The sequence below is a fragment of the Salvelinus sp. IW2-2015 genome, linkage group LG32 (assembly GCF_002910315.2).
Source record: "Salvelinus sp. IW2-2015 linkage group LG32, ASM291031v2, whole genome shotgun sequence".
Lineage (NCBI taxonomy): Eukaryota > Metazoa > Chordata > Actinopteri > Salmoniformes > Salmonidae > Salvelinus > Salvelinus sp. IW2-2015.
The window spans coordinates 12,584,397-12,601,033 of NC_036871.1; the positions used below are offsets into that span (position 1 = coordinate 12,584,397).

The following is a 16,637-nucleotide window of genomic DNA, read 5'->3' on the forward strand; positions in this document are numbered from 1 at the left end:
ATCCTGCAGTGAGGATTCAACACCTTCGTCGAATGTATTCATCATTTATCTGCAGATAAATCGCCAAAAAGAAGTAGTAACCTACCAGTATGCACGTGCCACAAAACAATAATTAAGTGAATTTCAACTCATCGTTACCAGTTACATTACATAGGACGTGTAAATTCACTCACAGGAGATGAGGAAGAAGCATCATGCTCTCCTCCATAAATAGATTTGACTTCAGCCAACCACAGGGCACAAAAAGAACACCGGTACGAAGAGGTGGGACAGACAGCAGACTGACRAACTGTACAAACCAGCAGTCTCCCTGGCATCGCTCGCTTTGTGACTGACAGGTGCCTGTCCTACCAATAGATCACTGTAAGATGCATATCGTTCATTCTAGCGGGAGAAGGCTACGGATTTTTCTGACGAGCGAATTGAGACGTTTAAATGAAAAGAAACCTAGTTCATTTATGAAGTGGAAAAAGTAACCAGCTTACAATGACTCTGTTATTGTGAATTTAGCCGACAGCCGGCACTTATGGAAAACACTGCGTTTTCCCCCTGGTATGGCTGGATAATTGGCTCAGATGAACACAGTAGGGCCACTTGGATCTGTTGTGTTTAGTATAGGGAAAGTGACTGAGCTCCTCTATGAGTGGGCTCCTTTTGATGTCTCTGCAATACACATATTAGTTGGTGTGTCTCTTGCTAGAGTGAGTATGAAAACCGTTAGATTTGCTTGAGTTTCTCGGGTTTCAGAGCACTAGTCTATGGAGAAATCTTGCTTAATTGGTTGTTGCATACAAATTGGGTGTGGAAACATCAGTGCAAAGTTGCTGCTCATGGCATGTTTATCTTCAACAACTCTAAATTACTACTAGCACAAAGATCATCCATTTCTGACAGGATAAGTGGAGAGTTATAGTGTTATGTGCGTCCCAAATGTCACCATGTTCCCTATGTAGTGCACCACTTTTCTAACGGGCCTGGTCAAAAGTAGTGCACTGYGTAGGGAATAGGGTGCCATTTGGGATACAGACCTAGTATGACCTAGTTAACGAGAATGGGGAAAGGGGAAAGGTAGGAAAGGACCCAGCAGGAGATATCTGAGATCAAACCACCGTATAACAGGCGAGCAGGCGCACATCACGCGTCATCAGCAAGAAAGCACAGTGCCTAACAGAAAACAGCAGGGTGCCTGGGCCATGGTGTGTGTGTGTGTGTGTGTGTGGGTGGGTGTATGAGCGTGTGTGTGTTAAAACCGCAGGGTGCCTGGGCCATGGGGTAAAGGTGTGTGTGTGTGTGTGTGTGCAGGTTTACTTGCATCCATGTCTGTGTCTTGTGTGTGTCTGCATGTTTTTTCCCCTAAAGTGTTATAGAGTACATGAACCTATAACTACAGAATGTTATTTTCTGGATGCATTCACACCATGTGTATGTCTCGCGTTAAGTCACATATGTCTTTTACCTTTGATGTGCCCTACTTTTGTCAATTCTCTGTACGCTTGTGCCCTGCTTGTGTTATTCACTCTCACATGCAGTGTTCATTCATGCATGTGTATATAATTTAGTGCCGTGGCGTAAGATTACAACTTGCGCACAAACGATTATTACTACATTGCAATTTCATAACATGCCATATCTGAAGCAGAGTGCTACAGCAACCAGGTTTAAATTCTCGGACCGACTCTTTTCTCTGTATATATCAATGATGTCGCTCTTGCTGCTGGTGAATCTTTGATCCACCTCTACGCAGACGACACCATTCTGTATACATCTGGCCCTTCTTTGGACACTGTGTTAACAAACCAAACGAGCTTCAACGCCATACAACACTCCTTTCGTGGCCTCCAACTGCTCTTAAACGCTAGTAAAACAAAATGCATGCTCTTCAACCGATCGCTGCCCGCACCCKCCCKYCCYACTAGCATCACTACTCYGGACGGTTCTGACTTAGAATATGTGGACAACTATAAATACCTAGGTGTCTGGCTAGACTGTAAACTCTCCTTCCAGACTCACATTAAGCATCTCCAATCCAAAGTTAAATCTAGAATCGGCTTTCTATTTCCTACCGATCTTTGACTTCGGCGATGTCATTTACAAAATAGCGTCCAACACTCTACTCAGCAGATTGATGCAGTCTATCACAGTGCCATCCGTTTTGTCACCAAAGCCCCATATACTACCCACCACTGCGACCTGTATGCTCTCGTTGGCTGGTCCTTGCTACATATTCGTCGCCAAACCCACTGGCTCCAGGTCTATAAGTATTTGCTAGGTAAAGCGCCGCCTTAACTCAGCTCACTGGTCAGCATAGCAACACCCAACCGTAGCACGTGCTCCAGCAGGTATATTTCACTGGTCATCCCCTTTGGCCACCTTTCCTTCCAGTTCTTTGCTGCCAATGACTGGAACGAATTGCAAAAATCACTGAAGTTGGAGACTTATATCTCCCTCACTAACATTAAGCATCAGCTGTCAGAGCAGCTTACCGATCGCTGCACCTGTACACAGTCCATCTGTAAGTAGCCCATCCAACCAACTTCCTACCTCATCCCCATGTTTGTTTTTGTTTTTCTGCTCTTTTGCACACCAGTATTTCTACTTGCACATCCTCATCTGCACATATATCACTCCAGTGTAAATTGCTGAATCGTAATTACTTCGCCACTATTGGCCTGTKTATTGCCTTACCTTCTTACTTCATTTTGCACACACTGTATACCAATTTTTCTATTGTGTTATTGACTGTAAGTTTGTTTATCCCATGTGTAACTCTGTGTTGTTGTTTTTGTTGCACTGCTTTGCTTTATCTTGGCCAGGTTGCAGTTGTAAATGAGAACTTGTTCTCAACTGGCCTACCTGGTTAAATAAAGKTGAAATAAATAAGTGGACTGGACATGCCGAGAGTTGAGTTTGGATTGGTCTGCCATATAGCATGCTTCTGTCTATTTGAGCTGGTTCTATTTGAGYTGGTCAGTATGTCTAGGGAGTCCTCTCTAACGCTGCTTTCTAAAAAATGTATCGCGTATTAAAACTTCATAAGCCTAATGTCAAGTTAAAGTGTACTGTTAGTTACAGTGTATGCTCTCCACTTTCTGGAGGACTGAGTTTTGAAATCAGTGGAATTTGAGTATGATAGCTAAGGAGATGGAGAAAACACCTGTCTCCATCTTCATACTAAGAGCAACCATGGCGTCCGAAGGAGATGCGTCCATCGATGATGTATATGAGTAAGATAGTCTAGCTAGCTACATTTTCAGATTTTGACAAAGTGGTTTAATTTCAAGTTAAAGTGTACTGTTAGCTAGCTAACGTTAGCTGGCTGGCTAGCTAGCTATTGTTCTGTGTGTGATCTTATTATTTGTATCTCAGACCCATTTGCTTGACTAGTTATAGCCTAATGTTAGCTACTGTAGCTAACATTGAACCTTGTTGGTTAGCTACCTACAGATTCATGCAGGGTAGTAACGTCATGAGTTAAGATAGTGCCGGAAGAAATGGCAGCCGTTTTACAGGCGCCTAACCAATTGTGCTATTATGTGTTTTTTTCACGTTATTTGTACATAATGTTTTGTACATAAAGAGCTTCTGGATATTAGGACAGTGACCACTCACCTCGTATTAAACAAAGATTTTTTCTTCAACGAGCAGGACGCACAGGATGTACTTCAGACACCCGACAAGGCCGAAATCCCCKTCATAGGCAAGAGAAAGAGACCCAGRGCWGGGTGCCTCGTAAGGATCCGCCGACGCCCCTTACYATCAATATTACTTGCSAACTTACAAACATTGGACAATAAATTAGATGAGGTACGATCACGAATATCCTACCAATGGGACATCAAAAACTGTAATATCTTGTGTTTTACCGAATCGTGGCTGAATGACRACATGGAAAACATTCAGCTAGCGGGATATACGCTGCACCGACTAGACAGAACAGCACACTCCGGTATGACGAGGGGGGGCGGTCTGTGTATATTTGTAAACAACAGCTGGTGCACGAAATCTAAGGAACCATCAAACAGGCAAAGCGCCAATACAGGACCAAGATTGAATCGTACTACACCGGCCCCGACGCTCGTAGGATGTGGCAGGGCCTGCAAACTATTACAGACTACAAAGGGAAGCACAGCCGCGAGCTGCCCAGTGACACAAGCCTACCAGACGAGCTAAATAACTTCTATGCTTGCTTCGAGGCAAGCAACACTGAGGCATCGATGAGAGCATCAGATATTCTGTGTGATAACGCTCTCYGTAGCCAACGTGAGTAAGACCTTTAAACAGGTCAACAGTCACAAGGCCGCTGGGCTAGATGGATTGCCAGGACTTGTGCTGACCAACTGGCAGGTGTCTTCACTGACATTTTCAACATGTCCCTGATTGAGTCTGTAATACCAACATGCTTCAAGCAGACCACCATAGACCCTGTGCCCAAGAGCACTAAGGTAACCTGCCTAAATGACTACAGACCTGTAGCACTCATGAACATAGCCATGAAGTGCTTTGAAAGGCTGGTAATGGCTCAAATTAACACCATTATCCCAGAAACCCTGGACCCACTMCAATTTGCATACCKCTCAAACAGATCCATAGATGATGCAATCTGTATTGCCCTTTCCCACCTGGAAAAAGGAAMACCTACGTGAGAATGCTACTCATTGACYACAGCTCAGCGTTCAACACCATAGTGCCCTCAAAGCTCATCACTAAGCTAAGGATCCTGGGACTAAACACCTCCCTCTGCAACTGGATCCTTGACTTCTTGACGGGCCGCCCCCAGGTGGTGAAGGTAGGTAGCAACACATCTGTCACGCTGATCCTCAACACTGGAGCCCCTCAGGGTTGCGTGCTCAGTCCCCTCCTGTACTCCTTGTTCACCCGCGACTGCATGGCCAAGCATTGTTCCGACACCATCATTAAGTTTGCAGACTACACAACAGTGGTAGACCTGATCACCGACAACAACGAGACAGCCTATAGGGAGAAGGTCAGAGACCTGGCCGTGTGGTGCCAGAATAACAACCTTTCCCTCAAGGAGATGGAGATTGTGGAAAGGAGATCAAAGGAGATGATTGTGGACTACAGGAAAAGGAGGACCGAGCATGCCCCCATTCTCATCGACAGGGCTGTAGTGGAGCAGGTTGAGAGCTTCAAGTTCCTTGGTGTCCACATCACCAACAAACTAGAATGGTTCAAACACACCAGACAGTCGTGAAGAGGCACGACAAAACCTATTCCCCCTAAGGAGACGAAGGCATGGGTCCTCAAAAGGTTCTACAGCTGCGAACATCGAGAACATCTGACTGGTCGCATCACTGCCTGACAGCAACTATTCGAACTCCGACCGCAAGGCACTACAAGGGTAGTGCATATGGCCCAGTACATCACTGGGCTAAGCTGCCTGCCATCCAGGACCTTTACACCAGTTGTGTCAGAGGAAGGCCCTACAAATTGTCAAAGACCCGAGCCACCCCAGTCATAGACTGTTCTCTCTGCTACCGCATTGCAACTGTACCGGAGTGCCAAGTCTAGACCAAAAGGCTTCTCAACAGCTTTCACCCCGCAAGCCATAAGACTCTCTGAACAGGTAATCAAATGGCTACCCGGACTATTTGCATTAACATTAATAATAGTTTATTTTAAAATGACCAGAGGAAATGAAATATTCCTCAATATTAAAAAATACACAAGCCGCTAATAAGAATCTTGCAAGCTTATCGAAACGCTTTTCTATACTCATTCATTGCAGCTGCAGTGCTGGTTGTAGCGATGAGTGGAAGTAGGGAGAACACACATTTAAGACTTGTAAAAGTGTTGAACAAAGTCTTGATAGTGCTGAATAACAGCTTAAACATGAATTTACTTGTAAAAACAGCAGCTCTTTGCTGTATTCATTGTCTCTCTCTAGTTATGGTTTTAAACGTTTGGAAATCTCACAAGTATCAACTTTGCAGTGTGCTCGAGGACTTTGTTTTATGTCTATGGATCGAGGAAACTGCAGACACAGTGATCTGAACTATCTGATTGCGATAGGCCTATAGGTGCACTTGCTCTCTCGGCCTGCCGGGTATCAGAGTTCTACCTGTCAGACACATGAAATGGTTCAAAATAGGAACACTTTGCCTTCTTGGCACTAGTTCTGCGATCATGTGCACCTACCACCAACAGCGCTAAACAAAGAAACAATTATAGGAACGCAAGGCTTTATCGTTTTTTTTTGTTTTACAGATATGTTTGGTAAACAACTACAAATGCCTTAGGGATTGAACGGTCGATCGGTTGGTGACCACTGCTCTAGATGATCATTTTTCTGAGTTGCATTTCTCCTCCATCTGAACATTGCCTTAGATAGACGTCTCACAAAAAAAGCTAATTTGGGCTCTGGTAATGGATGAAACTCCTTGAAGACACACAAACACACAGCCCCTGATTGAATTCATGTTTTTGGGCAACAAGCCATGCGATTCCTTTATAATAGAAAAAAATAATTACATAACCCATGTTTTGAGAAGTGAAAGGCACTCTACGAAGCACTCAGCTCTGCAAAAACACCACAGAGCCTCTATTTCCATCTCAGCCTAACTAACTAAGTCTCCCACTCMTTCTCCTCTCTCACATCTCTATTTCTTCTTTCTTTCCGTCTCTCACTTCCGCGCACACCAATCCCCCATATCTATTTTCCTTTGTCTACCCCGTGACCGTGGCTGTGAGTGCAGGTTCTAGGGGTGGTGCAGAACTTCAAAGGGAAGACTCTGCTGAACGAGATCCCGCCGGAGGAGAGAGTGGTCAGCAGTGTTCCTATGATGGGCCAGCCCCGCATCATGGACAACACCATGGAGAAGTACATAGCCTCACAGGTATTTTCAGCTACACTTCACTGCAGTAGGCTAAATACAATATAATGTGCTTTTGCTTGGAACAGTTTCCTAGAGTACCTTGTTTGTCAGCCTCAGTCCATTCTGCTGTGTCCACCATACAGAAAGACACATCAGATACAGTATCTCCTTCATTGTATGTATAGAAAGATAAAAATGTCTTCCAGATGTGTAGTATGAAGGTTGAAAATTGACCAAAGAATATGAACATTGACAAAAATATACATTGAGGTTTGGAATATAATGTATGTATCACTTTGGTTTGAGAGTCTCATCTTCTTAGTTTTATAGTCCAGGTAAAATTTCTATAAGCTCTTACAATGCCTTTGGCAAGAGGTACACAATCCCAGTCCCTGAAAATAGTCTGTCTGCTAATCATCTGTATACAGGTGATTAGCAAGAAGCCACACACATTGTTACATTGGGCTAAATCGCACACTGTGTAAACTGATCATGTAAGAATGAAAACCTGCATGCCTCGTTACCTGTCTATACAATGTGTCTTGATAGCAAAGCTGTGCGGGTATAAACATTGTGTGTCAAATTGGGTTAAGTAGACCATTTGCTGTGTATTGATTAAAACACTGTTCAGAACATTGGGAGCAACAGTTACCACATACAGTTTAAGTTGGAAGTTTACATACACTTCAGCCAAATACATTTAAACTCAGTTTTTCACAATTCCTGACATTTAAACCTAGTAAAATTCCCTGTCCCTTAGGTCAGTTAGGATCACACACTTTATTTTAAGAATGTGAAATGTCAGAATAATAGTAGAGAGAATGATTTATTTCACTTATAATTCTCTTATCACATTCCAGTGGTCAGAAGTTTACATACACTCAAATTAGTATTTGGTAGCATTGCCTTTAAAATTGTTAACTTGGATCAAACATTTCTGTTAGCCTTGCACAAGCTTCCCACATAAGTTGTCAGATTTTGGCCCATTCCTCCTGACAGCTTGGTGTAACTGAGTCAGGTTTGTAGGCCTCCTTGCTCGCCACGCCTTTTCAGTTCTGCCACAAATGTTCTATAGGATTGAGGTCAGGCTTTGTGATGGCCACTCAATACTTGACTTTGTGTCCTTAAGTTATTTTGCCACAACTTTGCAAGTATGCTTGGGGTCATTGTCCATTTGGAAGACCCATTTGCCAACCCAAGCTTTAACTTCCTGACTGATGTTGAGATGTTGCTCTCAATATATCCACATAATTTTCAACCCTCATTGATGCCATCTATGTTTGAAGTGCACCAGTCCCTCCTGCAGCAAAGCACCCCCACAACATGATGCTGCCAACCCCGTGCTTCACGGTTGGGATGGTGTTCTTTGGCTTGCAAGCCTCCTTTTTCCTCCCAAACATAACGATGGTCATTATGGCCAAAAGTTCTATTTTTGTTTCATCAGACCAGAGGACATTTCTCAAAAAGTACGATCTTTGTCCCCATGTGCAGTTGCAAACCGTAGTCTGGCTGTTTTTTATGGCGTTTTGGAGCAGTGGCTTCTTCCTTGCTGAGCGGCCTTTCAGGTTATGTCGATATAGGACTCGTTTTACTGTGGATATAGATACTTTGCACCTGTTTCCTCCAGCATCTTACAAGGTCCTTTGCTGTTGTTCTGGGATTGTTTGCACTTTTGCACCAAAGTACGTTCATCTCTAGGAGACAGACCACGTGTATGACGGCTGCGTTGTCCCATGGTGTTATACTTGCGTACTTATTGTTTGTACAGATGACCATGGTACCTTCATGCATTTGAAAATTGCTCCCAATGATGACAGACTTGTGGAGGTCTACAATTTTTTTCTGAGTCTTGGTTGATTTTTTTGATTTTCCCATTATGTAAAGCAAAAGAGGCACTGGTTTGAAGGTAGGCATTGAATACATCCACAGGTACACCTCCAATTGACTCAAATGATGTCAATTAGCCTATCGAAGCTTCTAAAGCCATGACATAATTTTCTAGAAATTCCAAGCTGTTTAAAGCACAGTCAACTTAGTGTATGTAAACTTCTGACCCACTGGAATTGTGATACAGTGAATTATAAGTGAAATAATCTGTCTGTAAACGATTGTTGGAAAAATACTTGTGTTATGCACAAAGTATTGGGAGTGGTTGACAAACTTTTTTAATGACTCCAACGTAAGTGTATGTAAACTTCCGACTTCAACTGTATGTGTTGACTGAATATAAGCTAAATAATCAAGTTGATGGCGCAGTCATATAGCCTCGGCACCTACATAAAGCTGAGTGACTCATCCATTCAAAGCTTTGCATCAAAATAAATAAGTACCACATTCTTTCGATAGATTTAATAAAGAAATGTTTGGTTATCCTGAGCTGGACACCATGTATTTAATAGTCCAGTTGGGCATTTGCAGGACATAGACTCTTTCCAGTATTTTGATACCTTTGTGTAAGGCAATTGATCAGCATTAAAATGCCCATGGCAGAGTTGCAAACTTGCTTGCTACAGATGTGCTGTCAGTACCGTTCCGGCCGGCGACGGTGAGACCCATGAGGTGACGGTGGGTTTTTGGTTTCATCTCTCACTAAAACAGAAAGAAATCATTCTAAATAACAACTGGCTTTATTTACAAATTAGTAAGACATATCTCAAAATATGTTATTTTTTAAACAAAAGCGATTATTATTATCATTATTTGAATTCATTTAGAAGATATAAGCCCTGTAAATATTCTCACAGATCCAAGAATTTGCTCGCTAAAGAAAAATGCACCTTATATATTCGATTTAGAATCCTCCCAATCATTCTAAATCTAATTATTGGCGGAGAGTTCACGTCATTGAAAAAAGTATTTTTCAATATACTGTAGGCCACCGTCGGCGACATGAGTCTCACTAGTGTTGAGTAGTTTGCTGTTAAAAGTGGTGTAGGTCTTGTTTATTTAAAAAGCATATTGAAGTTTGWAGCAATAGGATTTGAAGCAATAGCAATAGTCAACTATTTCAGCACCGTTGGGGACTGGTCTTGATAAACCAATGAGATTTGTATTTTCACTGAATTTCCATTTGGGTATTGGTTAGACTACAATTAGGGTGTGGAAATGTTATGCTCTTAGTACTGTAGCCTACTCCCGACCGTTACGTAGTAGAGCGCCATATTTTCCTAACGGAAACACTGAGGGTTTAGTTTTTTAGTTTTTCTTGGAATAGAAACACTATAATATCAATTAAATTAAGCTACATTTCTTAAAATGAATCCCATATACTATGTTCTTACAAAAAAAGGTTTTCAATTCTCTAGTACAGCCAATATTGAAGGCTATCAAATGCTTCTCAAAGATATCCTCTGGTGGTCAAGCTAGCACTAAATAGCATTAATGGTAACAATGGCTGACAATTAAATAACATGCCATAGWTCTCTGCGGCAGCCTGCAAGGTGTGCTGCAGTATGAAGCACACCTTACAGGAAGAACCACTGCACTTTGAATGCGCTGAGGGGCTTGTTAGACTGTCTGTTCACACACACACACGCACGCATGCACACACACAAAATGTAAACACACACACACAAAGTGGGCCAAGTAGCATGAGGCTAGCACACTGTACAGCTCCTGGGTTGCCTCYATAAGCATAATACAGTAGCATTGCTCCTGAAGATTAATGATGTAGCCTTTGCAGACCCTATAGCGAGGGGAATGCAATGTCATTCATTACAGGGACATACAGTATGTCTCCGGCCCCCTTGGTAATCTTGATGAAGTGCCTTATGGAGACCCAGTGCTCTCCCTATTAGAAATCACAATGAGTCCAGGGGAAGTTACATTGGGCCATTCGTCAACGCAAAGGAGGATGACCACATCTCATTAGACTGAGGTGTGTGAGGTGAATAAGAACGAGGAGATGTGGAGAGGTGTGTTTGTGTTTGCGTTYATGCATGCATGCATGCGTGAGAGGTAGATGAGCAAAGCATTAATGGCAAGAATGGTCAAATGTGTAGTAGTTGAGGTTTGAGGGACTATATGTACTTTAGAAATCCMAAAAACACCCAGTGGAAACCTAAACTGCAGTATGGGTTCACTCATTGCACAGTTTAGTGTAGCAGCAGGGAGACTGTAGCTAAATGCATTTCCACACTAAATGCATTGCTACACACAACATCAACATGGCCATAGGCCATCTTCAAACTCAGTACAGAAGGTGACCCAAATAAATCTGACACATTAGGATGCTTTAGAAAACCCTTTGGATCCAGGCTCACTGCTCGCTTTGACTGCCTGGCTGACTGCTTCAGTATTCATAGATTTTAAGGGAGGTAAATTAAACACGCATACACCATCCCATAATTAAGTCAGTAGTTAGTAGTGAAGGATATCATGCCTTGCTAAGTAAGAAAGAATGAAAAATAATATACAATTATTATTTTAAAAGGCATTTTCCCAATTGATACTATTGGTGCATATAGGATACATGAATTCATCTGAAAAMAATAACTAAAGCTAAGTTAAGTTATTATAAAAATGAATAATTCATGTTGTGGAACACGTAACCCCATCCATCTACAAACACTGTGTATTTCCAGTAGGTCCACGCCTGGCTTAGTATTCTTTGTTTTCTTTATTATTTTAGTTAGGTCAGGGTGTGACATGGGGGATGTATGTGTTTTGTATTGTCTAGTTTTTTTGTATGTTTATGGGGCAGTGTTAGTCTAGGTGTATGTATGTCTATGGTTGCCTAGATTGGTTCTCAATTAGAGACAGCTGTCTACTGTTGTCTCTGATTGGGAACCATATTTAGGCAGCCATATTCATTAGGTAGTTCGTGGGTGATTGTCTATGTCTTTACGTTAGTTGCTTGTGTCTGCACTTTCGTTTTATAGCTTCACGGTCGTTTGTTGTTTGTATAGTGTTCGTTTCGTCTTCAAATAAAGAAGATGTATTGTTATCACGCTGCGCCTTGGTCTCCTCTTCTTCAATGTTACGACGAGCGGTGACAGTAGCTTGTAAGTTTTCAGTGTCAGGCCAGCAGTTCTGTTCTTCTCTCCTGACAGTTACAGTTGAAGTCGGAAGTTTACATACACTTATGTTGGAGTCATTAAATCTCGTTTTTCAACCACTCCACAAATTTCTTGTTAGCAAACTAAAGTTTTGTCAAGTTGGTTAGGACATCTACTTTGTGCATGACACAAGTAATTTTCCAACAGTTTGTTTACAGACAGATTTATTTCACTTATATTCACCGTATCACATTCCAGTGGGTCAGAAGTTTACATACACTAAGTTGACTGTGCCTTTAAACAGCTTGCAAAATTCAGAAAATGATGTGATGTCTTTAGAAGCTTCTGATAGGCTAATTGACATATTTGAGTCAATTGGAGATGTACCTGTGGATGTATTTCAATGCCTACCTTCAAACTCAGTGTCTCTTTGCTTGACATCATGGGAAAATCAAAATAAATCAGCCAAGACCTCAGAAAAATAATTGTGGACCTCCACAAGTCCAGTTCATCCTTGGGCAATTTCCAAACGCTGAAGGTACCACGTTCATCTGTACAAACAATAGTACGCAAGTTAAACACCACGGGACAACGCAGCCGTCATACCGCTCAGGAAGGAGACGTGTTCTGTCTCCTAGAGATGACGTACTTTGTGCGAAAAGTCAAATCAATTCCAGAACAACAGCAAAGGACTTGTGAAGATGCTGGAGGAAACAGCTACAAGAGTATCTATATCCATAGTAAAACGAGTCCTATATCGACATAACCTGAAAGGCCACTCAGCAAGGAAGAAGCCCTGCTCCAAAACAGCCATAAAAACAGCCAGACTACGGTTTGCAACTGCACATGGGGACAAAGATCATACTTTTTGGAGAAAAGTCCTTTGGTCTTATGAAACAAAAATAGAACTGTTTGGCCATAAAGACCATCGTTATGTTTGGAGGTAAAAGGGAGAGGCTTGCAAGCCGAAGAACACCATCCCAACCGTGAAGCACGGGTTGGCAAGCATCATGTTGTGGGGTGCTTTGCTGCAGGAGGGACTGGTGCACTTCACAAATAGATGGCATCATGAGGATTGAAAATTATGTGGATATATTGAAGCAACATCTCAAGACATCAGTCAGGAAGTTAAAGCTTGGTGCAAATGGGTCTTCCAAATGGACAATGACCCCAAGCATACTTGCAAAGTTGTGGCAAAATAGCTTAAGACAAAAAAGTCAAGGTATTGGAGTGGCCATCAAAAGCCCTGACCTCAATCCTATAGACAATTTGTGGCAGAACTGAAAAAGCGTGTGCGAGCAAGGAGGCCTACAAACCTGACTCAGTTACACCAGCTCTGTCAGGAGGAAGGGCCAAATTCACCCAACTTATTGTGGGAAGCTTGTGGAAGGCTCATAAACATTTGACCCAAGTTAAACAATTTAAAGGCAATGCTACCAAATACTAATTGAGTGTATGTACACTTCTGATCCACTGGGAATGTGATGAAAGAAATAAAAGCTGAAAGAAATAATTCTGTCCACTATTATTCTGACATTTCACATTCTTAAAATAAAGTGTGATCCTAACTGACTAAGATAGGGAATTTGTGTGGAATTTGTGTGGATTAAATGTCAGAAATTGTGGAAAACTGAGTTTAAATGTATTTGGCTAAGGTGTATGTAAACTTCCGACTTCAACTGTATATTTTAAGATTATCATGGAATATAATTGAACATTTTCATTTCTCTTAGAATAAAAACCTTAGATTTTAAAACAGTTTTAGTAAGTAATACTGACGAGTAGGGTGTTCGCGTGCAGGACAGAGGAATAGCAATTCTTACACTATTGTTCTAAATTCAATCACCTTCTTCATACTCATCATTCATTTAATTGAAATTACATTTTGAAGTCTTGCATAATTATCAGTTTCTATTTGGTTTATGTCGCCCATTCATTGTCAGTTAGAGACACATTAGCGCCTTGGGATCCAAAAGTGTAATCAGTGCTCTAACTCCCCATTACGCTGGTCTGGAGTAATGAAGTAGTGACGCAGGGTACCGTACTAAACCACAAATTACATCTATGTCCCACAGCATAATCTGAAAACTTTTAGTTGAGCAACCACTGTAGAGGCAACCCAGGAGCTGTACAGTGTGCTAACCTAATGCTACTTGGCCCACTTTGTGTGTGTGTGTTTGTGTCTGTGTGTGTGTGCGTTTACATTTTGTGTGTGTGCATGCGTGTGTGGACAGACAGCCTTTACAAGCCCCTCAGCGCAATCAAAGCAACTGACTCATTAGCTCGAGGTTATGTAAGGGTCGTTATATAATTAAAATACGGAAAGCAAGAGATGTTGGGGACCAAGATGTCACAGGACTGATACTGTATCTTGACTGTGCTATTTTGTGTTTTTTTYATATCAAGATCGCAAATATCATGTTACCAAGTAATGTCTAATCTGACGTAATCAGAAGACTTCATAAAAATGCTTCAGTACTTAATAGTTACTAATCTTGGGATGTATTGAATGCAGAGAATGTCTTGGATATTAAATATAGTGAATCATTGAAGACAAATTTTTGTTCTGTTTCTTCTTTTGCTTCTTTTTTCCTTTAGAATTCTAATACTTTCGCCGAGGTCACATGACAATGAATGTGTCACATGACACACAGTTGGATGTGGTTGCTGCTCACTGTCATGGTCGCCAGAGGGCAACACAGATCCTGAAGATGATATCTATGTATAACAGGKTTGTGGTCAGTTGCATTTAGTGAATTCTGGAAGTAAACTGAAATTGCAATTCAATAATTGAAAAAAGGCATCTATTTTCAAGACTTCTCAATTAACAACAACAAAAAGTTGTTYTCCATAATTTTATTTTAAATTCAAATCACTTCAAGAATTGACTTCAATTCAAATTGACCCCAACCTTGATCTATACAGTATGACCCTATTTCAAAATCAAACATCCTTCAGCTTTACTTTTTCTTTTGCTCTCCAATCAACATGTTCCCTCCTTCTGTTCTTCACCTGATGAATGGTGTTCATTGTTCATTGATTTCCCCAAAAGTATTCCTTATTTGTATATACTTGAAGTTATTGTATCAAACACGTCTCATATATGTGTATATATATATATGTATTGTACAGCATTTTTATTTTATTTCCTTCCATGTCAAAGATCATGAATCCTCGCCAACAGCGTAAACGTGTATAATGTGTTTTCTATCATGGCTGTTTATTTCTTTATATGTGCTTGCTTGCAAAAGTGCAATCCAAACTGTATCTTGTCAAAGCCAGTATGTATGGGTTTACTTCTGTCTAGATTTTACCAACCAGACCTGAGAGAATGAAGAGCCAAAGATCATTGCYATTTTATATAGGCTTTGGTAGTTTTCAGAGAAATCAATGAATGAATTGTGTCCCTCTTACGATTAGCTCGAAATACATAGGCATTTAGGTGTGCAACTATGCGACCGTGTGTGCAGATGTGCATGGAGCCGTAAAAGTGTGTCCGTGTGTGTGTGCTTGATAAACCTTTGGACATCATTTTCTCTTGTGGATTGAAGGATGTTGCTTCGGGCTTGCCAGACAATCAACAACCATAATATGACCACGGTCAGGCAACAGAGCCAGTGCGGAAATAATATGGAAATAAAGAGATGTTTTTTAATTTCTCGGTTTCATTCCTCCTATTTTATTGTGTTGCAAAAGCATGGATCTATACTGTATGTTGATATGTCAGATTAGACAATATGGAGTATTGTTTTAAACTCACAGGCCAGCAATGATATTCATAGTTGATGCACGACTAGACTTTAGTTTCCCAAATGCATTATGGGTAAAGTTGTTTTTATACCACCACAATTTGATGAAAACCCCTGTTGTATGTTAATCTCCATGACGACATTTTTACACTGTTGTACTGTATGTGGCTGTACTGTTTACCGTCTACTGTCTGAATGGTATGTCGTACTGTATGACCCCTAACAGTCTCAGCCCATCATCTGAAAATGAAGGGTTCTACTATTGATGTGCAGTTAGAAAAGGTATCTATACATGTACAATGTGATGACATGGTTTTTAATACGTTTAACATCTCATTATTTACTTTGTCTTAGTTTTTCTAGAAAATGTATGGGGCATTTGAATGATTCTGGAGATGTTGTTCACTGTCAACCATTTCGTTACTTAAAAAAATATGTAAATATATGAATTATAATATATAATATCAAATGTATAAAATATTAAAGTTGGATTTGTGTATTGTTTTGATCTTATATGTAATTTCTGAGTGTTAGTTTTTTCGCTTGTACAGATTTCGTTACTTTTATAACTCTTTTGTTTTGATATTGTCCCATTATACCAGATCTTTGTTTATTGATCTCATYGCTATGAGTAACATTAACCCAGCAGCAGCTGCAGGACCTCTTACACTGTAGAAAATGGAAAAATAACTMAACTGTGAGAAAGTTGCGGTGTAAATGTATTTGAATAAAATCTAAATAAATAGGTTTGACTCCAGCATTTCTGTTTTGAAGTTTCATTCCAAAACGTGATACCATATATCCATTTTCAGAAATGTTTTTAAATTGACAGGAATTAACAACACATCTTGTGAAAGAGATAGAGCTCAGCTTTTTTTCATCTTAACATGACATGGGCTAGTGAAAAGACAGATATCATTTTGTTTGAAATATATTGCAAGGTCATTTTATTTTAGAGAGACAAATAACCATGCTTTGTGGTAAAATGCTGTATATCCACTTCAAACAACAAAACTACAATAGAAAAATATCCCGATTGGGTTTTAAACAGTTATATG

At 40.8% G+C, this 16,637-nt stretch overlaps 1 protein-coding gene across 1 annotated transcript in view; it reads left to right on the forward strand.

The window, feature by feature from the left end:
* Nucleotides 1-16,324, forward strand: part of LOC111956311 (phospholipid phosphatase-related protein type 5-like) — a 71,386-nt gene extending 55,062 nt beyond the window's left edge. Inside the window, exons 5-6 of the mRNA XM_023976764.1 lie at nucleotides 6,714-6,854; nucleotides 14,429-16,324. Coding sequence (XP_023832532.1) covers nucleotides 6,714-6,854; nucleotides 14,429-14,458 — 171 coding nt within the window. The 3' untranslated portion in view covers nucleotides 14,459-16,324. The remainder of the gene's footprint in view (nucleotides 1-6,713; nucleotides 6,855-14,428) is intronic.
* Nucleotides 16,325-16,637: the final 313 nt, after the last annotated feature.